At 38.8% G+C, this 27,230-nt stretch overlaps 2 protein-coding genes across 5 annotated transcripts in view; both read right to left on the bottom strand.

Moving 5' to 3' along the window:
• Window positions 1-24,878, bottom strand: part of ZNF35 (zinc finger protein 35) — a 42,591-nt gene extending 17,713 nt beyond the window's left edge. Inside the window, exon 1 of the mRNA XM_045990054.1 lies at window positions 24,794-24,878. The gene's annotated coding sequence lies outside the window, so the exon portion shown is untranslated. The remainder of the gene's footprint in view (window positions 1-24,793) is intronic.
• Window positions 1,846-24,922, bottom strand: ZNF197 (zinc finger protein 197). Of its 4 annotated transcripts, none has more exons than XM_045990046.1 (6): window positions 24,794-24,922; window positions 17,858-18,327; window positions 16,457-16,616; window positions 15,993-16,084; window positions 15,606-15,732; window positions 1,846-6,559 (listed from the first exon to the last, which is right to left on the bottom strand). In XM_045990046.1, exons 2-6 carry the CDS (start codon window positions 18,254-18,256, stop codon window positions 4,242-4,244), a joined length of 3,096 nt encoding a protein of 1,031 aa, XP_045846002.1. In that variant the 5' UTR covers window positions 18,257-18,327; window positions 24,794-24,922; the 3' UTR covers window positions 1,846-4,241. The 4 variants fall into 4 exon arrangements, with proteins under 4 accessions (XP_045846002.1, XP_045846001.1, XP_045846004.1 ...); XM_045990045.1 differs by having other exon boundaries at window positions 17,858-18,336; window positions 24,794-24,914; XM_045990048.1 differs by lacking the exon at window positions 1,846-6,559 and adding an exon at window positions 14,025-14,348 and having other exon boundaries at window positions 17,858-18,336; window positions 24,794-24,914.
• Between the last annotated feature and the right edge of the window lie 2,308 nt (window positions 24,923-27,230).

Raw genomic sequence — 27,230 nt, 5'->3', positions numbered from 1 at the left:
CACACAGTGCATTTGGTTATGGCTTTTTTAAGGTCTTGTTTTACCTTTTATTTTTAACGATACCAGGAAGTTAAAAAGATAATACCCTTCCCCCAGTTTCCCTCAACAAGTACAACTTAAATAATTATTAATATAAAATCAGGAAATTGACACTGGTACAATGTTTGTGTAGACTTCTACATCATTTTACCACGTGTATTTGTGTAACCACTACCACAATCAAGATACATTACTGTTCCAACATTACAAAGACCTTCCTAAGTGCTACCCCTCTCTCTCCCTCCTATTCCCTCCCACCATCCCCAACCTCTGGCAACCACTAATCTTTCACCTCTATATAGTTTTGTCATTTTATAGTATTATATAAATAGAATCATACAGAATACAACTTTAGAGATTGGATTTTTTTTTCAAACCCAGCATAATTTTCTTTAAATTCACTTGTCATTGCAGCAATGGATCATTCCATTTTATTACAGAATAGTAAGTATTCATGGTATAAATAGAATACTGTTCTGAAGGGGCGCCTGGGTGGCTCAATTGTTAAGTGGCTGCCTTCAGCTCAGGTCATGATCCTGGGGTCCTGGGATGGAGACTCGCATCCAGTCACCTTCTCAGCCGGAAGCCTGGTAATCCCTCTCCCACACCCCTGCTTGTGCTCCCTCTCTCGCCTTTGTCTCCGTCAAATAAATACTCAAAAAAAGAAAGTTTTGGCCACTTGTTGAAGCTATTTGTGTTACTTACAGATTTTGACTGTTAGATATTAATTACAGATTTTAGATCTTACAGATTTTAGATCTTATTTTGACTATTAGAAATAAAACTGCTATGAACAGTGATGTACATGTGTTACATCTGAGTTAAGTTTTCATTTCTCTGGGGGGTAAATGCTCAGGAATACACAAACTGGGTCATATCATAGTGCATGTTTGGTTTTGCAAGCAACTGCCAAACTGTTAGAGTGTCTGTGTCATTTAACATCCTCAGCAACAGACAAGACCCAGTTTCTCTGCGTCCTTGCCAAGATTTAATAACGCTATGTTTTTCTTTTTTAAAGCTATTCTGTTGGGGTGCAGTCATTTTTAACATATTTCTCTACTGGCTAATGATGGTAAATATCCTTTCATTTGGTTATTTCCTATCTATATTTTGGAAAAATGTTTTTACATGTATTTTGCCCATTTTTTAATTAAATGAATCTATCATTGTTGAGTTTTGAGATTTCTTTATATAGTCTAGATACAAGTCCTATTGGATATATGATTTACAAATATTTCCCCAAATCTGTAACATCTTATCACTCTTAAAAGTTTTTTTTTTTCAGAGCAAATTATTTTAATTGTGATGAAATCCAACTTATCGTTTTTCCTTTTATGGAGCCTGCTTTTGATGTCAGTCTAAGAGTTCTTTGATTAGTCCTAGATCCTGACTATGGATGGATAAATGGATGGATGGATATATGCCTATGGATATCAAATTCCACCAGAAGCCTTTGTTGGAAAAGATATCCCTCTTCTACCGAATTACTATTGTACCTTTGTCAAAAATCAACTGGGCATTTGTGTGAGTCTATCTCTGGCACTTAGTGTATTATGGTTCTTTAACATCTTTTAAAAAATAACCTCTCTTCACTTATTTGTGGAGCATAACAAAGAACATGGAGGACATGGGGAGATGGAGAGGAGAAGGGAGTTGAGGGAAAGTGGAAGGGGAGATGAACCATGAGAGACTATGGACTCTGAAAAACAACCTGAGGGTTTTGAAGGGGCGGGGGGTGGGAGGTTGGGGAACCAGGTGGTAGGTAATAGGGAGGGCACGTATGGCATGGAGCACTGGGTGTGGTGCAAAAACAATGAATACTGTTACGCTGAAAATAAAATAAAAATAAAATTGATTTGAACAATCAAAAAAAAAATAACCTCTCACCCCCACTTCTTATATCTTTCATTCTGGAAATTTTAATACATATATAAAAGCAGAGATCAGTACAATGAACTCCCAATATTCATCCAGCTTCGACAATTATCACCTCTTCCTTTTTCGTCATATTTTTGAAGAATCCAGTGCAGTTTTCTTATACAATATACCCTGTTCTAAATTTGTTTCTTGGGTTGTCATTTATCTTGTTTGTCTGCTTCCTGTATTTCTAGCAATTAGGTCTAAGAAACTTAATAAATTCAGGTTACACTTTTGGCTTATTGCATCACATGAGGAGGCACATAATGTAGGTGGTCTTGGTCTTAGTGATGGGTAATAGGTGAATGCCAGTTTCTCTGTTAGAGTACATCTTTCCCTTTGTAATTACATAATCTGTAGTGATTCTTCTGTAGCAGAGATATAAAGCATCTCCATATACATTACCTCGTAAGAACCTTGTGAGGTAGATATTCTCCTCCCTCTTATACAGATGAGGAAATCAAGGCTCCAAATAATAAACACATCTGCCCAAGGAAGTGGCAGAAGCTCACTTTTACCTAGGTTTTAAGACTTTAAATCTTGGGCCCTTCCATTTTTCACTCTTGTTTACCTTTCAGTCTAATGAAGAAGCATTCATTAAGGAATGCTCCAAGGAAGCCCTCAAGGAACTCCGGCTGAATTGGTAACACTATCAACACATCAGCTCAATGCAACTATTAGAAACACAATCTGGATATTAAGGTATTTATAGTCCAGCTACAGAACTGGGAGTTTTTAGAATTACAATATAAAACTAGCTACTCAGGAATATAAGAGGGGCGCCTGGGTGGCTCAGTGGGTTAAAGCCTCTGCCTTCGGCTCAGGTCATGATTCCCAAGGTCCTGGGATCAAGCCCCGCATCAGGCTCTCTGCTCCGCAGGGAGCCTGCTTCCCCCCTCTCTCTGTCTGCCTCTGCCTACTTGTGATCTCTGTCAAATAAATAAATAAAAGCTAAACAAAAAAGAAAAAAAGAAGAAGAATATAAGATGAATCAAATCTACAAATGTACAAAAGAGAAAAGACTGAATGAATGATTTGTTCACAGGCAGTAATGGGCCTGACCAGAGGGTGGATTCTGAATTGATTTAATCAGAGCTTTAAGGACTTGGTTCTGTGTGAAACTTAGGTAGTAAGTTGAGTACTGGAACAGAATCTTTGAGTAACAAGCTTTCATATGTCAGCAATGGTGAAATGTACATTAGAATTGAGAATGAAATGGCAGGAATCATTAACTCAGGGGTTGGAGTTGAGGATTTTTTCCCTATAAACAAAGAAAGCAACATAGGACTGTCCTTCCATTTTGACATTCTATATCTGTCAGGTTTCAAATTTGAAGGTTGAAAAATAGTATTCCTTGGCATCAGTGTTAACAGCTGGACATAATAATATTTTTCCATAAAAGCCAATATTTCACCATCAAAACAAACTAGGCATATTACCCATTAATCCCATCAAAATTCTGAAAACTTTTTTTAAAAAGTCTTCTTAGACTACTATATATAAAGTTGGCTATTTACCATACTTCCTCTTACTATAAATATGAGTATTTTTGAAGTTCCCAGAGCCCTAATATTGACATGATGAACAAACATTACATTGTGCCATGTTCTAGATTTTGACCATACCTCTTTCACTCAACTTCATCGACAACTAAATTATTTCACAAAGTGTGTTCACAAACAGCTTTTCACTTAATCCTCACACCCACTGAGGTAGGTCAACATTTGACTGACAGAGATACTGAGGCCTAGAGGCTGACTTAACAACATTACATAGCTAGTAAGAGAAAGAGCCAGGACCTAAACCTCAGTCTTCTAATTCCAAATCTAATACTCTTAAGTTGTCCTCAAACTGCAGACTCCTGCCCACTCAACTCCATGTCTGACATTGCCTTGATCAGTCAACAGACTTTTTGTAACAGTGATACTATTTTTAAAATGTACAATATACACCGTTTCAGAAACAATGTCCACTTTTTAATGCAAAGATATTTTTGTTATCATTTACAACTACATCATTACATCTCATAAGGTTCTTCAGTTTTCAAGTGCTCTAAGGTCCCTTTCCAGAGTCATAACAAATGGTCTAAGACATAGCATTCTTTAACTAGAATTTGGTTTATGTTTTTTGTAGTCTTGAAAGTCTAGATTAACTTTCTTTCACATGAAAACTGCTTGTCTATAAAAGGGTCAATCATGAATTTTTTCCTTGCAAGGACCATATACTGGCATTTGTCTAACGGTTACTTAAGTAGGCAGGGATTCTATCCTATTTTACAAATGACATTAGATTTTCTGAATCTCTCTCTTTGACTCATTGGCATTTTGGAACCAAGAGAATTCCTTCACAGTATGGATTTCTTGTTGAAGATGAAGGTTTGAAGTCGGAGAGTATTCTTTTTCAGACTCATTACATTCACAAAGTTTTCCATCTGTATGAATTTTCTGATGTACAGTAAGGTTTTTTCTCTGCCTAAAAACTTTACTACAATCACTACACCCATATGGTTTCTCCCCTGTATGGATTCTCTGGTGGCCAACTAAATTCCTCTTAGAAGTAAAAGATTTTCTACACTTCTCACACTCATATGGTTTTTCCCCAGTGTGCATTCTCTGATGTACAACAAGGTTTTTATTCTGACTGAAGTCTTTTCCACACTCATTACATTTATAAGGCTTCTCTCCAGTATGGATTCTTTGATGTACCATAAGATTTCTACTAGAGGTAAGAACTTTTCTACATATATGACATTCATAGGTTTTTTCCCCACTGTGAATTCTCTGATGTTCAATAAGGTTTCTGTTGTAAGTAAAGCCTTTCCCACACTCATTACATGCATAGGGCTTCTCACCAGTGTGGATTCTCTGATGCGCTATAAGGTTTGAGCGGTAACTGAAGACTTTCCCACAGTCACTGCATTTGTAAGATTTTTCCCTTGTATGAATCCGCTGATGTCCAATGAGGCTTTTCTTCAAAATGAAGCATTTACCACACTCATTACACTCATAGGGCTTTTCACCACTGTGGATTCTCTTATGTTCAATGAGGTTTCTGTTAGAACTGAAAGCTCTTCCACATTCACTGCATTCAAAGGGCTTTTCTCCAGTGTGGATTCTCCGATGTACGAGTAGGCTTGAATTGTAACTAAAAGCCTTCCCACAATCCTCACATTTGTAGGATTTCTCCTGTGTATGTAGTTTCTGATGGACCATGAAGCTTTTGCTCATGATAAAAGTCTTCCCACACTCTCGACATTCATAAGGCTTTTCCCCATTGTGTAGTCTCTCATGGTCAATCAGGTTTCTGTTAGAACCAAAGACCTTCCCACAGTCTTTACATTCATAGAGATTCTCTCCAGTATGGAACCTCTGATGTAAAATGAGGCTCTTCTTTAGAATGAAAACTTTCCCACACTCATTACATTCGTAAGGTTTCTCTCCATTGTGGAGTCTCTGATGGTCAAAAAGGTAAGCACTCTGAGTGAAGGCTTTCCCACATTCAGTACATTTATATGGCTTCTCTCTGCTATGCATCCTCTTATGGTCAATGAGGTTTGATTTTGAATTGAAAATTTTCCCACATTTTTTGCAACCAAAAGTCTTCTTTTCTGTGTGAACTCTCTGGTGTAAGAGGAGGCTTTTGCTTCGAATGAAAACTTTTCCACATTCTTTACACTTGTATGGGTTCTCTGCACTGTGGAGCCGCTGATGGTCAACAAGGTAAGTGGTCTGAGCAAAGGTTTTTCCACATTCGTCGCATTTATAGGGTTTTTCCCCAGAGTGGATTCTCTGGTGCAGAATGAGGCTCTTCTTCAGAATAAAAGCTTTCTGACACTTGTTACATTTATAAGGTTCTTCCCCTTTGTGGAGCCTCTGATGGTCAATGAGGTAAGCATTCTGAGAGAAAACTTTCCCACATTCATTACATTTATAAGGTCTCTCCCCAGAATGGCGCCTTAGATGTATAATAAGGCCTGAATGCCTATAGAAGCCCTTTCCACACTCCTTGCATTTATAAGGCTTCTCCCCAGTGTGGATTCTCTGATGGTTTAGAAGGTAAGCACTCTGAGAGAAGGCTTTCCCACATTCATTACATTTATAAGGTTTCTCCCCAGAATGGTTCCGTAAATGCATTAGAAGGCTTGAACGCTGAATAAAGCCTTTTCCACACTCCTTACATTTATGAGGTTTCTCACCAGTGTGGATTCTCCGATGGTTTATAAGATGGGAGATTTTACTGAAATGTTTACAACATATATCACATTTATAAAACTTCCTTCCTTCAGTACCTATTAAACTTTCAGAAAGAGCAGAACCTGAAGTCAAGCTTTCTCCAAATTCCTTCCACTTCTGGCCTTGTTTTTCTGGTAGAGTCCTTTTCTTCTTATCTCTTTCACAGACGGAAACTTTCTTTAGGGTATCTCTTTCCCCTGTTTTAGTTCCCCAATGACTTGCCAAAACTTGCCATTCACATGCTTCCTCAAAATCAAAGGTCTGAGGAACTCCTCCCTGAAGTCTTTTGGATGTTCCTTTCTGAGAATCAGCTCTTTGAGAAATGCTTGGCTTTGGTGTAACCTCCTCATTCTCAGTCATGGTCTCCCATTCTGGTAAAAGGAATTTAAAATGCAAATGTTACCATGTCCCTGTGTTAGTAAGAAAAAGATCTTCAAATGACTTTAAAACAAGCCAGTAGGGTACATTTTTATATGAATACAAAAAGAAGATACTTTTCATTAAATGAAAGCACAAAGCAGAATACTACACTGACAAGATTGTGTTTTAACACAGAACTCACTCAGACACTTCTAAGCTGTCATCATGGAGCAGATGGAAAAATATAAATGATATTGAGTAAACAGATGTAAGGAAGAACCAGAGAGAGAACATGGGATCATATGTGAGTTGTTCAGACCATGAAGCTCAGGAAGCAGGATGGAACAGGGAGAATCATTTGGCTTATAAAGGATTGTCTCTTCATCGCTAGGATGATGGAAACTCTAGGATGCTAGATGCTAGGATGGTGGAAACTCTAATGGAGAGAAAATATACCTCAGGACCCTAAAACTATCTTTAATTTTTGAAGAGTCAAGTGCACATTTTTTAATTACTTGAAAGCAAGTAACCTATAGGGAAAAAATCCACTAAAAAGCAACTTAATGCTTAGAATTCATCTATACTCCCACGATTCCTTTTAAAATTGAGAAATGGAAAACATCAGGACTGAGTTGGATTCGATTAAATACAAAAAGGAAGAAGGCTGCGTGGGTGGCTCAGTTGGTTAAGCATCTGACTCTTGATTTCAGCTCAGCTCATGATATCAGGGTCATGAGACTGAGCCCCACATCGGGCTTTGCACTCAGGATGGAGTCTGCTTGTTCTCTAATAAATAAATGAAATCCTAAAATATACATAGAGAAATACAGAATGGAAAAAAAATTGAAAGAGACATTTTAAAAACATAATACATCGATAAAATGATGTGGCTGAACTAGTAAACTGCCAGTCCCTTTCTACTCCACATTCTCAAATATTGTAATACAAGAAATTAATCTTTTTGAAATGTTTTGGCAACTTACTTTCACCATTCAAATATAAGGAGAAATTATGAACTTGTTCCCCAAATTATCTAGTAAGTAAAATAATGTGAATAATAGTGAAATTATCTTCTATTAGTGGATAACAACACTGTTCTTCTAGCCAAATAGAAAGAAAACACATAGGAAAGAAATAGCTATTTTATTCCATTATAAATTTATGAGAGGGTGAGGATAGAAAACACCTAATAAAGGTCAACTTGAACTACATTTTTAGGTCAGGTTCTCCAGGATGTCCCTTTCTCCAGGATTCAGGCAAGACTGCCAATCACACTGCTTCACCTGACTATAGGGATAGGCATGTGTCCTATCCAATATTGGTATTCCAGTTTCCTCATTCACAGTGATTGGATGAAGGAGTGGTTTCACAGTTTAAGCCAGATGCTGGTTTCAGGAAAGTTCTCTTTAAGCAAGCAGAAGTATTTTAAGGAAGTAGAAATGCTTTTAAGAAGTGGAAGTGCTGCAAGTAGTTAACTGAGATGAAAAATGGTTTAAAAATTAGCAATTCTTGTGGCACCTGTCTGGCTCAGTCATAGAGCATGCAACTCTTAGGGTTGTGAGTTTGAGACTCACATTGGGCACAGAGTTTACTTAAAACAATAAACAAAAACAGAAAGACAGAACTGCCTTAAAATATGTATTCTAAATGCCTTGAAAGGAAAAAAATGCCTGGGTGGCTCAGTCAGTTTAAGTGTCTGCCTTTGTCTCAGGTCATGATCCCAGTGTTCTGGGACCGAGTCCCACACTGGGCTCCCTGCTCAGTGGGGAGTCTGCTTCTCCCTCTCCCTCTGCTCCTTCTCCCTGCTTGTGCTCTCTTTCTCTCTTCCTGTCTCTCTCAAATAAATACATCTTTAAAAAAATAAAATAAAATTCTTAAAAATAGAGAAATCAGAAATTCTTATATATACAGTCATTAGCTGGTTAAACTATTTTAACTAATTTTGGTACAGAAATTTTTGTATAGAAATCAGACAATGTGTAGGCCCATTGAGCTTTAGCAGACTTGGTGGGAAAATGTCAGACTGATAAGAGGAAGCTGGTTACTTTCTGCAATCTTTGAGGAAGCCTGCAAGAAACAAAGAGGCTTCCCTACTTCCAACCCTCCCTTTTTCTTTAATCCATGTCCATTCCACTGCCAATTATCTTTCTAATAGGTAAATTTGATCATGTCACTCACCTGCTCAAAATACACAATTCTTCATTGCCTAGAGAATAAAGCACAAGTAACCAGCACAGCCTAAGAGATGCCCTCATCTGCTCTCTGCCTATCTTTCTTGTTTCACTTCTTGCCATTACTCTTTATGCCCCTAGACTCTAGCTGAAGAGAACTACACGTAGATACACATGTCATGTTTCTGCTTGCTTCTCTATCACTGTCCATGCTTTCTTCTCTTCCTCAATTGGTCTTCCTCTTTCCAATTCACTACAAGCCCAATACCCTACACCCTTAAAAATAAGCCCAAAAGTCACCCCCTCTAGACATTACCAAATATTACAGAAATAAAAAGGATTCTAAGGGAATGCTAGAAATTATTCTGTGCAAATAAACTGCACAATTTAAGATGAATTGGGCAATTCCTTGAAGGACACAAATTACTAAAACTGACTCAAGAAGAAACAGAAAATCTAAACAGATCTCTAAACTGAGTCAGTAATCAAAAAACCATCTGCAAAGAAAAGCCCAGGCCCAAAGTACTTCACTGGTGAATTTTACCAAACATTAAAAGAATACCAATTTTTCACAAACTCTTCAACAGAACACTTAGGAACACTTTACAACTCACTCTATGAGACCCGTATTACTCTGATACCAAAACCAAATACATCACAAAAATTTTTTTTTAAAAAAGAAAGAAATCTACAGACAAATAGATCTTATGAATATAGATATAAAAATCCTCAACAAGATACTAGCCCACATAATATGGCCAACACATGAAAAAAAAAATTATACACCATGATCAAGTGAGATTTATCACAGGAATGCAATATGGTATAATACTGAAAAATCAATTAATGTAATATACCATATCAATGTAATAAAAGACAAAAATCACATAATCATCTCAATAGATACAGAAAAAGCATCTGGTAAAATCCAGTACCCCTTCATGAATAAAGCACTTGATATCAAGTAGGAATAGAAGAACTTCTTCAGTGTGATAAAGAAGATCTACCAAAAAATCCAAAGCTAACATCAAACTTAATGGTGAACAATTGATGCTTTCTCTCTAAAAACCCTTAACAAGAAAAAGATTTCTGTTCTTGCCACTATGCAACATAGACTGCAGGATTCAGCAAGGGTAGGTAGGCAACAGAAAGAAAGAAATCATCCAGATTGAAAACGGAGAAGTAAAACTACCTCTATTTGCAGACTGACAAGACCTTATATGGAGAAAATCCTAAAGAAGTTACGAAAAAAAACCTGTTAAAACTAAGTAAATACAGCAAGGTTGCAGGATACAAGATCAATAAACAAAAAACAATGGGATTTCTACACAATAGCACTGAACAATCCTAAAAGAAAATTAAGAAATAACAGCATAAAAAAGAACAAAAGACCTAGGAATGAATTTTAAAAAGAAGTACAAAACTTATACTCTGAAAACTACAAAACACTGTTGCACGAAGTTAAAGACTAAATAATTGAAAACAAATCCTTGTTCATATTTGGAAGATTTAATACTGTTAAAATGGCAATAATCCCCACACGGATATACAAATCCAGTGCAATCATCCGTACCGTAAAAATTGACAAGCTAATCCTAAAATTGATATGGAAACTCAACAAGCCTAGAAGAGCTAAAACAACACTGAAAAAGAATAACAGAACTGAAAGGCTCACACTCCTGATTTTAAAATGTACTTCGAAGCAACAATAAGAAGACAGGGTTCCACTGACATAAGGATAGACATATAATCAAAGGAAGAGAACTGAGAGTCCAGAAACAAGCCTCCACATTTATGGCTAACTGATTTTCAAAAGGGTACCAAAACAATTCAATGGCGGCGGGGGGGGGGGAATGCTGCTGAGACAATGGATTACAGCTGAGACATGGAAAGAATGAAGCTGGACTCTTACATCACATACAAAAATTAATTCAAAAGGGATCAAAGAACTAAACACAAGACTGAAACTATAAAACTCTTAGAAGAAAACACATATACAAATCTCCATGACCCTGAATTACGCAATGGTTTCTTAGATACAGGACAGCCAAACCACAAGCAACAAATGAAAAGATAAATTGAAATTCATCAAAATTAGTAACTTTTGTGCTTCAAAGGGTATCACCGAGAAAGTGAAAAGACACAGAATGGGAGAAAATACTTGTAAGTCCCATATCTGATAAGGTATTTGTATCTAAAATACATAAAATCCTACAACTCAAGAATAAAAAGACAACCCAATTAAAATATAGGCAAGACTCTGAAAAGGTATTTCTTTACAGACATACAGCCAATAAACACGTGAAAAGTTGCACATCTTTAGTCATCAGGGAAATGCAAATGAAAACCACAATGAGTTATCTCTTTAGATCCACTAGGATGGCTATAATCAGAAAGATCATAAATTATTAAAGACTGTAAATGCTGGGGAAGATTTGGAGAAATTCTGTGGTGCCTGGGTGGCTCTGTCAGGTAAGTATCTGCCTTCAGTTCAGGTCATGATCCTGGAGTCTGAGGATGGAGCCCTGCATAATGCTCCCCGCTCAGCAGGGAGTCTGTTTCTCCCTCTGACCCTCCCACTTCTTGTGCTCGCTCTCTCTCTCAAGTAAAATCTAAAAAAAAAAAGGATCTGGAGAAAGTAGAACATTTACATACTACCAGTGAGAGTGTAAAATGGTGCAGTAACTTTGGAACAGTCTGTTGGCTCCTCATGATTAAACATAGTTACCTTATGACCCAGTGTTTTATATGGATGGATGTTTCTATGATTTGTCTTGCATAACCAACCACCTAGACTGCATGTATGCAGGCAGGCTACAGAATCTTGTTTGTGAGACTCAGGTTATGTGAATAACCTTGGAAGCCTCATTATTTAAAATATATTATCTGGCCTCCAGGTCAGAACTGGCCCTTCTGGATGCCAAGAATTATAAATCTAGCTTCACATCCCCTCCTCCTACAGGCGGGGCTAGTTTCCCAAGTACATAACCTGGGAGGGGAAGCAAACATGAACAGCCCTGACTCCTTGAAAATATAAAAACATGGTAACATAGAAACGTAGCTCACTCCAAACAGCACATAGGGGTACAAATGTTTTAACTTCAGACCCCATCATATCTGCTCTACAAGTATGGCCCTTATGGGGATGATCAGTTGGAAGTCTCACCTGAAGCCTCTCAATCTAGACTCTAGTCAGGCTGTCTCAACCAGGCTTCCCCAGCTAATGAGGTTGGGGGTTGTGTATCCGACTTAATGTAGCTTTATCTTATTTCTCACTTACTGCTTACTACTGCTCTCATTTATGTGTAGATTCCTTTCCTCTTCTGTTTCTATTAAATTTCTATAATAATAATAAAGTTTTCTTTCCTTTTAGAAACCAAAACACAGGTTGTGCATCTTTTTACAGATCACCCAGCTAGTCCAATCCTTGGTATATATCCAAAAGAAATGAAAACATACAACCACATAATAGCTTGCACACAAATATTCACAGCACCTTTATATAGCTCAAAGATGGAAACGAAATTTTTATATGTCTATCAACTGATGAATCAATAAAATGTGATATATATACACACAAGAGAATATTATTCAGCATTAAAAGGAATAAAGTATTAATGCACACCACTACATGAATGAATCTTGAGAACATTATGCTAAGTAAAAGCAGTTACAAAAGACCACATACTGTATGATTCCATTTATATAAAATGTCCATAGAACAGACAAATCTAGAGAGATAGAAAGCAGATTAATGGTTGCTTAAGGCTGGGGTGGAGGGGCATCTGGCTGAAATGAATGTGACTGCTATATGGTATAGGGCTTCTTTTTGGGGTGATGAACCGTTCTAACATTAACTGTGGTGATGGTCACACAATTCTGTATATACTAACAACCACCGCACTATAATCTTTAAATGACTGAATTAAAAGATATGTGAATTATATCTCAATAAAATTGAGCCACCTTCTCTGTAAATCTTTCCCTAGCTACCCACTCCAGCCCCACCCTCCTAGTCCTACTATCCTAAGCTTCTATGGGCTTGCACAGTTGTGCACACTTTTATTACATAGCATTTGTCATGCTGTACTGTAATTATTAGTATAAATGTCTACCACTCCAACTTGAATGTTTGAAGGCTGGGGTTAAGTGTAATATATGGGAAGGACTCAATATGACCTGAATTTCTTTTCAATTCTATTCCAATCCCTTATATAAACATAAACAAATCTTTTATAACTGAAACAGTGTGCGCAAGCCATCTGAGAATCTGCTTTTCCACCAAACAGTTTATCAATGCATGGAAATTGAGAGCACAGAATTGTCATATTTGAGAGTGTCGTAATGTAACTCCAAGTCAAACACCATGGTTTGCTTAGTACTTTATCTCGGGGGATTAGGATGTGCCCAACTTTTAACCATTATAAATACTTTGCTGGTACTATCCTTAGACATGTTACTTATTTTCCTCTTTCTGAACCATTTCTTTAAGCCTTTCCTTAACCTTTCATCCTCAAATGAAAATCATTAGGTCAAAGGGGATAAACCCTTGGGCATCTGTTTGCTGAAGTCCCAACAATACTGCAGTTGAAGCCTAACTTATTTGTTAAAATTGATTCAAATTTCTCTTTCCTCACAGAGCTAGACTAAATAAGCAATTCCATTTTCTTCTCTTTTTTTTTTTAGTTTAACTCAGACCCATCAAGAATTTATTTTGGCTTACAGCATGAGTTATATGGATCCATAGTGAGTGTTTTTCATAAAATTCACCAATTTACTCATAAAACATTTTTAAACTCTTAGAAAAGATGGATTATTGAGTAAATAGCATTACAACTACTAAAAGCCACTTGGGTTAAAAAACAAAGAAACAAACTGGATTCATATGTCATTCTATATATCAAGATAAATTTTAGAGGTAGTAAAGCTTAAACATAAAAATGAAACAATAAAAGTATCTGAAAAAAATACAAGTGATTTTTTTAAAAGAAAAATAATTTTACTGGGGCTCAGTCAGTTAAGTGCCTGACTTTTGATTTTGGCTGAGGTCATGATTTCAGGGTCACAGGACTGAGCCCCACAACAGGCTCTGTGCCCAATATGGAGTCCACTTCAGATTCTTCCTCTCTCTCTGCCCTTCCCCTCTCCTGCTTGCACACTCTCAATAAATAAAATATTAAAAATAAATAAAATAATTTTACTTAGAAGATCACAAAGACCAAAAACGAAAATGCTGCTAAATTTAATACTACATAAAAGATTTCCTAAGGACTAAAAATAACAGTTCATAAATAACTCTGAAAGGCAAACAAATGGGAAAAACATACACAATACTTGGCAAAGGGTCAGCAGGTCTCATAAATAAATGAAATATGTAGAAGGGATATGAATAGAAGTGAAACATTTCACAATAAATGTGAAAAGATTTCAAAGAAATGAAAAACAAAAAATAATATTTGTCTTCTACCTAGCAGAGATTTAAAACACTGAAGAAATCAAAAGCACATATAAGGGAGATGGGCCCTCTTCTGCTCTTTTCATGGGAGGGTAAGTTGGTACATCATTGGTAGAAAGCAGTCTGGTAACATATATCAAAATCCACAGAATGTATGGCCCACTATCGGCACATCTAAGATAGTAAAAGATATATTCCAATTAAGTATAAAAATTTACAGTGTAAGTTACTGTGAACAATAAAATAATAAGGTTGCAACACACCCAAAACAATCAGTATTTTCATATATGTAAACTACAGTCAATTAGGAAACATGAGAAAAGATTCCAATTCCAAAGAACCAATATAACCTGAAATATGCAAGATCCAGAAAAGGACAATTTTAAAACAGGCCTGAAAAATAAAAGCAGTGCTGAACAAATGGAAAGGCATGTAATGTTCCTGAATAGAAATTCAGCATCCTAAAGCTGTCAATGTAAATCATGATACACAGACAATGGGATAGTATGCAACTATTTAAGTTGACACTATAAATCTATATTTCAGCCCAAATGAGATAGTGCATTAGTTGATTCCTCAATTTTTAATGTATATTTGTCCAAACAACAATCTTTCCTTTTTCTTCAAAGTCTAGCACAAAGTTACCTCCTTTATGGCCTTTCCTAATCTAGGGAATGGTACTGGTTGCTTGGTCCTCTTCATTTCTTTCTTAAAAGGTTTATCACACTCTTATACCAATTATTTTACTTTGCCTTATTTATTCTTTCTATGCTCATCTCCCAAACCATGATAAGCTACTTAAGGGCAGAATCATTTCCACCGTTGCTATCATGATATTTTCATGTTTGTTAGAAGCACAAATGGTACTAAATATTTTTAAATGTTCTTACTTTATTACTAGTGATAAAAGTCCACCAGAGAATAAAGATATTACAACTTTTAAAAAATTGTATCAGCAACACTTTAAAAGAATGGGATTACACAGTACCAATAAAGGTAGAGCAAAAAGAGTGTTAGGTATCTCTCCATGAGGACAGAGATCACCTGGGAAAGCAATCTGATAGTATGAGAGAAGAACCTTAAAACAATTCAAACATTTAGGCCTAGTAATTCTACTTCTAAAAAAATAATGAGAAATAAGGAAAGACCTTAGCTACAGAGACAGATGATCATTACAGAAATTATCTAGAATAAGGAAATGGCTGAATTATGGCACAAATTATGTATCCAATTAAAAAAAAAACTCATACAGGAAAATATAGAAAGATAATATGTCAAAATTTTGATAGTAATTGTCTACAAAGGCTGGGTTTAAGTTGTATTTTCTTCTAATATCCTATGCTTTCCAAAATAAGTATATTCTACTTTCATAATCAGGAAACAAAGGCTGAGAAAATAAAGGTAAGAATGATGGGAAGACAGAATCCTTACCTAGGGAGGTCACATTTCCATAATTCTCCAACATCACATCCCAGTACAAAGCCCTCTGAATCGGGCCCAAACATTCCCACTCCTCTGAAGTGAAGCATACTGACACCTCCTCAAACATCACCAACTCCTGAAACAACAGGTATGTGTGAGATTATCCATGCCCAGGAGCTCCCCTACTGAAAAGTTCCTTTCACTTTTAGTAAAGTATACATTATGAGGCCACGAGGTGAGCAAGGGCTATCAGAGTGACCTAAGGAAACCCCACATAGTCAGATAGGGACAGATAGGAACTGACTGGGCCCCAAATACTAGGATGAAAGAGAACACCTCAGCCACAGTTTGGTAGTGCAGAGAGGGCCTTAGGAAGGAAAGAGAATGCAAACCTACCTGGGGCTGGGCTGTTAGGAGCATGAGGGCCATTAATTGATTTCTTGGGTTCTCTTCCTGGGAAAGGGCAGAAGCTTCAGGTGCAGGGGAATCTGAGGAAGGAGCAAAAGCTGCATGTGAAATCACTGCTTTTCCTGACTACTAATTCAAGTCCCATTTCTTCTACAAACAACGAATTCAGAAAGACCCACAACTCCCAGGACTAGACAATGATGGCTATAAAATGACTTACAAACCTCTTCTGAGTGACCTCCATGTACAGGACTGGAATAATAAAAGAACATCAATAAGAATGGATAAAAGGTCACAGGGACCCAGGAAAGGATAGGTGGGAGAATAATAGAAAGAACTTGGTACCATAAGGGTTTCATGTACAAGAAAGAAGAGGAGGGAACTAACTGCTAGTTGTGGAAGGACCCATAATAAAGATCCCGAGAAAGTCCAAAGCCAGGATCACTAAGTACCATGTTGAGGATCCTGGAGATTGAACATCACTGGGTCAGTAAAAGGATTTTGGCAAATTTCAGTTGCTACGTGGCTGCCAATGGGTGCATGAGGAACTGCTGTTCCTGGAGTGCTCATCCCTTCCTGAAGAAGGTCCTGGTCCTGAACAAGAACTGGAACCTAGGAACAAGCAAAACAAAATAAGCTGACTCTTCTTGTACCTCCAGAAAACAGACTCACCTAGCCACTACAGACCTCTTTCTGCCCACAATCTAGAACTATGATATCAAAGATCCACCTCAAGTATCAAGCATCAAAACAGCAGTAAATCTTTGCCTTGAGAACAATGGAGCTGGCCCTCTAGCCCCACTCATGGCACCGGTGACCTCTCTCACTGAGACTGAACAAAATGGTGGAAACTGAAGCGAGATCTGGGTGTGGACTAAGGAGGGAATGGGAAGTAATAAGTAATAATTAAGAGTATGGGTTTTAGCTTCAGACCTGGTTTTACATCAGACTTGGCTGGGTTCAATACACTCTTCTACTGATTTACCCCTTTATTATCCCTTCCTGCTCCAACAGAAGAAGCACCAAGAGTGTAAACACATGGTTTTGCTGCTAGCTAGATATACAACATAAGGAAATCCAGTGAATCTTTCTCTGCCTCCACCTTCCTACCTCTCAAATAAGGAGTGCCTTGGAATGAAATATACAGCTCTAAAATTCTTCATTTTTATGATTAAAATAAAAGCCCATCCTCGGTGCCACTCCTAAGTTTAAGTTATGTTTCAGACTTTTTATATACAAATGTTTCTAGTGGACTACAGACTGACAGAAAGAGATCTCACACACACTAGGAAATATATTAAGATCCCAATTTAATGGTCAAGAATAATAAAATCTTTCCAAAAGTAAGTATCTCAACCCAATCCCTCGGCTCACAAAATCCCCATTAGGGGCACACAAAGGGAGGTCCTACCAGACTTAGAAAGCTTCAAGAAAAAAGCTTCAAGAATGAAGCTTTCTAAATCATTCTTTTGTACTCCAAGCTTATATCATCATTCTTAATAAACTTATACAAACGATACATATGCTTCTGTTTAGGGGAACACTTAGAAACACTATGTTCCTCAGGTTATTCAACCAAATTCTGCATTAGCAGGCATCACCCAGAGGGATAAAATGCAATCAATGCCTTTTTGCTAACTCTGAATTAGGCCCAAGATGCCAATCATAAATCCATTTCTCCACAGATATTCTATGATCTGAAATAGTTCATGAACCTGTTATAATGAACAACAGGGTTGCTAATGAGCTATTAATTGTTTATGAAAATTACAGGATCACCCTCCAGCCCAGCTTGCCCTGCCTTAATTCTCTCTTTCCTTCCATCCCCAAATTTTCCCCTCCCCCTTTCTCACTTTTAGTGCTGGTCCATCAAGGTCTTTTTGTAGCTCCTCTACCAGGGCCACGGCCTCCTCACCACTCCCAGGGCGATGGATCTGCACCCAGGTCCGAATCTCCCCAGGCAGAATGCTCAGGAACTGCTCCAGGACCAGCAGCTCCAGGATCTGGGCCTTAGTACGGGCTTCTGGCCTCAGCCACCGACGACAGAGCTCCCGGAGCCGGCTCAGTGCCTCGTGGGGTCCAGATGTCTCATGGTAACGTAACTGTCTAAAGTGCAGGTGGGATGTCTCCCAAACAGAGGAGCTGCTTCCTTGGAAGCTGGTTCCCCATTTCCAGGTATCGTCCTTCCCTTTAACAAGACCTTCTTGTCTCAGAGTACTGTGGGCCCAATTTTCTCTTGTCATTGTTGTCATTTAAGAAAGGCTCCTCTCCAGGCCCTCTCAATTCTTGCTTGATTTCTTCCTTAAAGCCTGGAGAACATCATCTAGAAGACGTCAAGAAATCATTGATAAAGTTAACCCAAAGCAATAACCAAAATTTCCAGACCCCAGTCAGTTTCCAGTGATGAGAATCTCCCTGCATGCAAGGTTCTAGGTTCTGGGCAGTGCCTCCTCTGACAGAAGCCCCTGTCCAAGGCTCTAAGGACACACACACTGATGTTACCCAGACCACTGTTGCAACCAAAGTTATGAAATCCCTTTAGTCTTTATTCATAATGTCTCCTCTACCTAATTATAATAAATCTTTATCTACCACTCTAACAATGGGCATCCTGGCTACTCCCGTGTGATCTTGAAAAAGTTACTTCACTACTGAGTCTATTTCTTAACCTGAAGAATAGGGGTAATAATAGGTCCTACTATATTCAGCCTTGTGTAAAATTTTGATATTTATATACATTTCAAGTTTTGAACAGTACCTGCATAGCGACTCAAATGTCAGTTATTATCCTTTTTAAAAAGATTTTATCTATTTATTTATTTTACACAGAGAGAGATCACAAGTAGCCAGAGAGGCAGGCAGAGAGAGAGGGGAAAGCAGGCTCCCTGCCGAGTAGAGAGCCCAATGCAGGACTCAATCCCAGCACCCTGAGATCATGACCTGAAACCAAAAGCAGAGGCTTTAACCCACTGAGCCACCCAGGCGCCCCAGTTATTATCTTTCTATAAATAGAACTCCTTCCTATGTTCCTTACAGTCAACAAGTAAGGTCTTAAATTCTGATACACGTGAGACAAAATCCTAACACCTTCTCAATTAGCACAAAAAGCTAAACTAAGTTAGCTTCACTGTACATACTTCAAATTCCCTGAAAATTGTTCATTATATCAATAAAAATATTCAGATAAATTTTACTTTTATTATATAGAAGTTAGGCTTGTGGCTCTCTAAAATTTTTTTTTTTGGAAATAACATTTATTTTTCTTATTACAAACATAAAATTTGTAAAATCGGAAAAGACAAAACCAGAGAATAATCATGCCGTTGTTTTGTACTACATTCTTCTGATCATCTGCACCAATTTGTATCACAAGACTGGAACCAACAGTACATCTCTGTAACTTGCTTTTCACATATATCTTGTAAACATATATTACATAATCTTCATCATTATTTTAAGAGCATATGAGACCATTCATACTTAAGTACTATCCTGTTGTTAGACATTTAAATTATTTATAATTTCCTCCTATTATGAATTAGGCCACAATGACTATCCTTGCTAGTGAATTTTTGGTTACATCTCTGCTTATTTTTTCAGGAAAAATTCCCAGAAAAAAAAAATTGCTGGGCTGAAAGGTACAAAAAGTTTTAAGCTTTTGAGATTATAACAGTTACATTACTGTCAATGACATATGAAAGCACCCTCACTAATTTTATTTAACACTTGGACCCTTACAGAGCATGTTTATAACTAAGCAGAGGAGGCAGAAATGTAAACACACTTTCAATATAGTATATAAATAAAATTAATAGGAGGTCATACCAGCACAGAAAGAATTCATGAAAGGTTATTTTGGATTGGACTTTAAAGAAAAATAAAAAGACCATTGGAGTATTAGGCAAGCCATTCCAGGAAGAACTGTACTTCCAAAAGCACGGGAATAATAGCACATACAGTCCTATTAGAAATGTACTTTATATGGAAAGAAAGCAGGCAGGCAGGCAGGGTACAGCGATTACTTAGAAGATTACTTAAAATAAAATCCTTAAAAAAAAAATGTATCTTAGAAGTCTTTCCTGTCACACACAGCCCCTCCTGTCTCTCTCTCTTTTTTTTTTTAAAGATTTTATTTATTTATTTGACAGAGAGAGATCACAAGTAGATAGAGAGGCAGGCAGAGAGAGAGAGAGGGAAGCAGGCTCCCTGCTGAGCAGAGAGCCCGATGCGGGACTCGATCCCAGGACCCCGAGATCATGACCTGAGCCTAAGGCAGCGGCTTAACCCACTGAGCCACCCAGGCACCCGCCCCTCCTGTCTCTTACTGATGCATGGTATCACTATACAGGTGTATGGTAATTTACTTACCCACTCCATTACAGATGCAGTTTTCAATTTTTTCTTATTAAAAACAATATTATCATTAATAACCTTGAGCATACATCAATTTGCATGTGTGTAGGCATAAACGTGAAAAGTTCCTCAAAGAATTGCTGGATCAAAATTTATATGACCTTACAATTAGTTTTTAGATTTTACTTATTCATTTGATGGAGAGAGAGTGCTCGCACATGCACACAAGCAGCGGGGGAGGGGAGACGAGAGAGGGGAAAGCTTAGCAGGGAGCCTGACATGGGCTGGATCCCAGGACCGTGGGATCCTGACCTGAGCCAAGCGCAGATACCCAACCGACTGAGCCACCCAGGTGCCCTGTAACTTTATCATTTTAATATTGACTATTGTGTACACACTGTGTACTACACAATAGTAATACCATCTATTACACTGTAATAAAATTAGTCCTTTGTTATAATGGGAGTGGAAAATTTTTCCTTTTTTCATGTCTTTGCCATACACCTTATGTGACTTTGTTTATATTTGTTTTGCCACACAACCAATCTTTTTCTTCATGTTCTAGGTTTTGTGTCATAGTTAGAAAGGCCTTTCCTACTCCGAGCATGAATGTAGTATTAACTAACAGGGTCAAAAATCTATATGGGAGGAATGATGGGGGAGGGAGGGCTACATCTCAGGAAGGCCAGTAAAGTTTTACAACAGTCTAAACAAATGATTAAGTTCTAAACTATGTAGCACTTGGATAACATAACTGAGAAAAACTGAACAGATTCTTAGTAACTGATCTGAGGGTTATGGAAAGGAACTTTCAAAAAGGATTTCTATCCCACATTCACAGACAGAAAGATTCAATATTGCCAAAGGGCCAGTTCTTCCCTACTTTATCTATAGTTCAGTGCAACTCCAATTACAACCTCAGCTAAGTTATTTTGTGGATACCAACAAACCCATTCTAAAGTTTATAGTAGAGGCAAAAGATCCAGAACAACCAACACAACACTGAAGAAGAACAAAGCTGAAGGACTGACACTACACATGAAGAGTTATGATAAAATTACAGTAATCAAGATAGCATGGTGTTGGTGAAAGAATAGATAAATTAATGGATCAGAATACAGAGTCCAGAAATAGATCCACACAAATAAAACTGTTATTTGATAAAGGAAGAAAGGCAAGAAAATACAGTGGAACAGAGTATTTTCAGTAAATGATGCCAAGATAACTGGACATTCACATGCAAAAAAAAAAAAAAAAAAAAAAAATGGCCGCCTGGATGGCTCAGTGGGTTAAAGCCTCTGCCTTTGGCTCAGGTCATGATCCCTGGTTCCTGGGATGGAGCCTCCCATCAGGCTCTCTGCTCAGCAGGGAGCCTGCTTCCTCCTCTCTCTGACTGCCCCTCTGCCTCCTTGTGATCTCTGTCTGTGAAATAAACAAATAAAATCTTTAAAAAAAAAATGAACCTAGATAAATCTTACACCCTTCACAAAAATTAACTCAGGATGGATCTCAATGTGAAAAGCAAAAATCTTAAAAAAAAAAAAAAATGAACCTAGATAAATCTTACCCTTCACAAAATTAACTCAGGATGGATCTCAATGTGAAAAGCAAAAATCTTAAAAAAAAAAAAAAATGAACCTAGATAAATCTTACACCCTTCACAAAAATTAACTCAGGATGAATCTGAATGTGAAAAGCAAAACTATAAAATTCCTAGAAGATAACAGAGGAAAAAATTTAAATGATCTTGGTTATGGTGATAACTTTTTGTGAAATGCAAAACCATAAAATTCCTAGAAGACAGCAGAGGGAAAAATTTAAATGATCTTGGTTATGGCGATAATTTTTTTTTAATATTTTATTTATTTGACAGAGAGAGAGATCACAAGTAGGCAGAGAGGCAGGCAGAGAGAGAGAGAGAGAGGGAAGCAGGCTCCCTGCTGAGCAGAGAGCCCAATGCGGGGCTGGATCCCAGGACCCTGAGATCATGACCTGAGCCGAAGGCAGAGGCTTTAACCCACTGAGCTACCCAGGCGCCCCTGGTGATAACTTTTATACAACTTATAAACAACACAAAAGGTGTGATCCATGAAAAAAACAGTAAGTTGGACTTCGATAAAATTTAAAAACTTCTGCTCTGTGAAAGACAATGTCAAGAGAATGAGAAGACAAGCCACAGACTGAGAAAAATATTTGCAAAAGACATACATATCTGATAAAGAACTGAACTCTACTGAACTCTTAAAACTCAACAGTAAGAAAACAACTCAATTTAAAAAACGGGCCAAAGACCTTAACAGACACCTCACCAAAGAAGATATACAGATTCTAAACAAAACATGAAGGGATGCTCCACATCATATGCCATCAGAGAAATATAAGTTAAAGTAATAAGATGCCACTGCACACCTATTAAGATAGCCAAAATCCAGAGGCACCTGGGTGGCTCAGTGGGTTAAGCCTCTGCCTTCAGCTCGGGTCATGATCTCAGAGTTCTGGGATCAAGCTCCACATCGGGCTCTCTGCTCAGCAGGGAGCCTGCTTCCTCCTCTCTCTCTCTGCCTGCTGCTCTGCCTACTTGTGATCTCTGTCTGTCAGATGAATAAATAAAATTCTTTAAAAAAAAAAAAAAAAAGGTAACCAAAATCCAGAATACACAAGAACACATTCAGACAACACCAAATGCTGATGAGGATGTGAAGCAAAAGGAACTTTCATTCATTACTGGTAGGAATGCAAAATGGTACAGCCAACTTTGGAAGACAGTTTGGCAGTTTCTTGCAAAGCTAAACATAATCTTTACCATACAATCTGCCAATTGTGGTCCTTGGTATTTATTAAAAGGAGTTAAAAACATATCCATACAAAAACCTGGATATAGATGTTTATAGCAACATTATGCATAACTGCCAAAATCTGGAAGCAACCAAAATGTCCTTCAGTAGGTGAATGGATGAACTGTGGTCCATCCCAACAATGGAATATTATTCAGCACTAAAAAGAAAAGAACTGTCAAGCCATGAAAAGATATGGAGGAATCGTAAAATGCCTATTACTAGGTGAAACAAGCCAAACTGAGAAAACTATATACTGTACAATCCCAACTACATGGCATTCTGGAAAAGGTAAAACGTTAGAGTCCATATAAAGGTCAATAGTGGCCGGGGGTTGGGAGGACAGACGGATGAACAGGCAGAGCACAGAGGATTTCTAGGGCAATATAGTATTCTCTGCACAATACTATAATGGTGGCTACATCACACATGTCATTTTACATTTGTCCAAACCCATGGAATGTATAACACCAAGAGTAAATCCCAATGTAATGACTATAGAATTTGGGTGATTAAGACATGTCAATCAAGGTTCACTGATTTTAACAAAAGTCCCAGTCTGATGGGGGATGTTTTTAGTGAGGAAAGCTACGCATGAATGGGAGATAGGAAGTATATGGAAAATCTGTGTTTTCTGCTCAATTTGAGGGTGAAACTAAAACTGCTCAAAAGAATAAAGTTTATTTTGAGATAAATAAAGCTTGGGGGGAAAGGATTTTCTACAGTAAATTATTAAAATTCTATTTACTGTAACTTCACAGATAAAAATAAATCCGAAAAAATAGTTTGTTTGCTTCTTATGAAAGGCTTGTGAGCTATAAGTTAGCACAAAAGAAGGCTCAGAGGAACGAAGCCGTCCAGGGCCACTGGACTGGTTAGGTTGTGGGAGCAGATTCTGAAATCCTGGAACTGAATTCCAAAAGTCCAAAATACTTCCGTCTAACGACTTCCGAAAGCCAAACAGCATTCACGCTAAAGCAACAGTTTCCAAACGCCAGTTCGTTACAAACACTCAATCTGGCAAACTGCAAAACGAAGAACACAGTAAGGATACCCAGTCCCTGATACAGGTTGGCAGCGACCTTCCTTGCAAGAATGGCATTTATTCTGAATTTACAGGGTCCGTACTTAGCGTTAAAATATGTTCCTTAAATCATGCTGGTATGGGTGGTGGAAGTTTGCTTTTTAAATACCATTATAATACCAAATTAAAAGATGGAAGTTATTCCGTCCCTACCAGAGAAACAAGCCCCTAGGAGTCCGCGAGCCTCGGCTCTAGGAAGTCTCACGCTGTCCCCATCCACCTCAGGAAGGACAGGAAAAGCGGACAGGCCTGGCTACTGGAGTGGCGGTCCTCGCTACCGGACTCCAGCACCACAGACACACACGGACTCAGACACGCTGTCCTCACTACCTTCCCCGAGCCGGCATCTGCCCAAGTCGAGGCCAGGGCATCCACGCCGACACCGAGCTAAGGAGGGACCAGCTGGGGGCCAGTGCCGAGGACGGGCCGGCGAGGACCGCGCAGCCCCATGGCGCGTCAGCCCCTACCCCGGACCGCCCTCCGCGCCCGCCCAGCCGACCGGAGCACACCGCGCTCACCGGGGATTCTCGCCGCGCCTCCAGCTGTGGGTGCCTCCGCCCGTGGGCTGGGACGTTGAGAGACGCCTCAGGAATCGGACGCCACGGCCGCCCCGGCTCCGAATAATGGCCGGCCCGCGGGTACCGCTGCTTCCGGTCGCTCGCCAGCCCCGCCCACCCGGCTCTCTGGGAAGACGCGTCTCTATGATTCCTTGTTTTCGCCAGAAGAGGCGAGAACGTGGAGTTTGTGTGCCTTTGGGTTGTCCTTTCTCCCAACTGACTGGGGGGAGCTGCTGCATTCCAGACTGAAAGATGCGTACGAGCTTCAGGACGCTGTTACCTCCTAAATGAATTGGACCTCCTAGCTTAGCTCGGACCGCCCGGAGTTCTATAGGAAGGTCACGGCTCATAAACGCACTACGCTTTGGAGAGGCCCAAAGGCCGCAGTCCTGAACTTGACCTAGCGTCTCCGAGCCTTGGAAGTGGCTGGGAAGCTGAACAAAATGTACCTGAAGCCCTTCCCAGTCCAAGGGATTGTGCAGATACTTCTTTTCTGGGTCCTGGAAAATAATGGAAGTAGTTACCACACAGGCGAAAGGATTATTTCTTGAGACTAAATTATTTGAGTCAAATATTAAAAGCAGGTTTTGCTTGTTACCTGAAGAATATGCTATCTGTGCTCTATACCATAGTCACCTCTGCCAACCTGCGATTTTTGTGCAGCTCTTGTGGAATGGTTCTATCCATCCTGACAGCCTTCCATTTGTAGTATGCACTATGACAACTCAAGTTTTTTTGCTTCAGGACTTGCTCTAACCAGTCAGGTCTCAGGTTCTGCCTGGAAGAAGTGGTGAGAATAGCAGCCCCAAAGCAACCGTAAAAGAATGACAAAAACAATTGGTGCATAAATGCCCAAGCTTCCTGTACTTTGACAGGAAAATTCTCAGCTATGTCCTACTTGGATCCTTAGTGATCACCAAGTGAGAGTGAGCCTTATTTACTCACAGCAGAATCACTTAATAATGCACACTTTAGGGGCGCCTGGGTGGCTCAGTGGGTTAAAGCCTCTACCTTCGGCTCAGGTCATGATCCCAGGGTCCTGGGATCGAGCCCCGCATCGGGCTCTCTGCTCTGCAGGGAGCCTGCTTCCTCCTCTCTCTCTGCCTGCCTCTCTGCCTAGTTGTGATTTCTGTCAAATAAATAAAATATTAAAAAAATAATGCACACTTTATTGGCTTGTTCTCTATTGACTGTCTTATTCTGCCTGCTGCCTCTCTTCTGCTTTTTGAGATCACTTACCAAATAACCTACCTATCCCTAAGGACGTGGGTCAGGCTCTGCTTTTGGAGAAACCTAAACTTATAATCAACATTTCATATTAAAATAACGTGTCCTTCCACAATGCCAAATTTGTGAACACTCATGTATCAGTCTGATTAGAGACTATCTTATTTCAGAGAATCAATTCTTTAACTTCTTTAACTTCCAATTCTTTAACTTCTAAGTTAGATAGGACTTTACACAGGGGCACATATTATCAAGCTTTATTAACACATTTCATTCTCTTGAATCATACAATAATGAGGAAAAGGAAACATCCCTGGTCAAAGAGGGGTCTATGGTTAAAAATTTCTTACCACTATGAAAGGGATCCAAGCCCACCAGTCTCTTATAAGAGACTCTGAGAAACAGGTCCTCATGGAGAATGTACCTCAATGGATGGCACTCTGGGAGCCTCGGGAACAAGAATAAATGAATTTTTTTTAAAGATTTTATTTATTTATTTATTTGACAGACAGAGATCACGAGTAGGCAGAGAGAGAGAGAGAGAGAAGCAGGCTCCCCACTGAGCAGAGAGCTCGATGTGGGGCTCGATCCCAGGACCCTGAGATCATGACCAGAACCGAAGGCAGAGGCTTAACCCACTGAGCCACCCAGGCGCCCCAAGAATAAATGAATTTTTACCTTAGTGTTGCACTGTGAATGTAACTTAGTTGCTCCATATATGTTTCCTCTCTGCTTTTCTCACTGTTGCTCAGCTGTGAAGAAGAATCTTCTGTCCCCCTCACAGCTTCTTCTTCATTTCAATTTCTGTTCCATCATACCTTATTTGCGGTGGCTCCTAATGGCATAGCTTCTTTGCGTACATCATTCCACCTCCAGTTCCTGCTTTTAACTGTCTTGTCTTTGCCCTACTTCTAATTCAGAATTTCCATAGAGAGGTATTCCTGTTGACTTGGCTACTAAATACAATTTCTGTTTGGGCAGAGCTTTGTCCCCGCCCCCACCAAGCCATAGCAGAGGATGGTAATTAATCTAGAGATATTCTCCAGATGGGTTTGGTGAATGGCTTTGGTCCAATCACCTGTGGTCCATTATGGAATAAGTAGGGTCACTTGGGAAAAAAAATATGGTTCCCTCAGCTTCCCCCTCAGCTTCCCCCTCAGCCAAAACTGGG

The sequence above is a fragment of the Meles meles genome, chromosome 20 (genome assembly GCF_922984935.1).
Source record: "Meles meles chromosome 20, mMelMel3.1 paternal haplotype, whole genome shotgun sequence".
NCBI classification, from domain to species: Eukaryota; Metazoa; Chordata; class Mammalia; order Carnivora; family Mustelidae; genus Meles; species Meles meles.
This window is presented reverse-complemented; position numbering and strand designations above follow the sequence as displayed.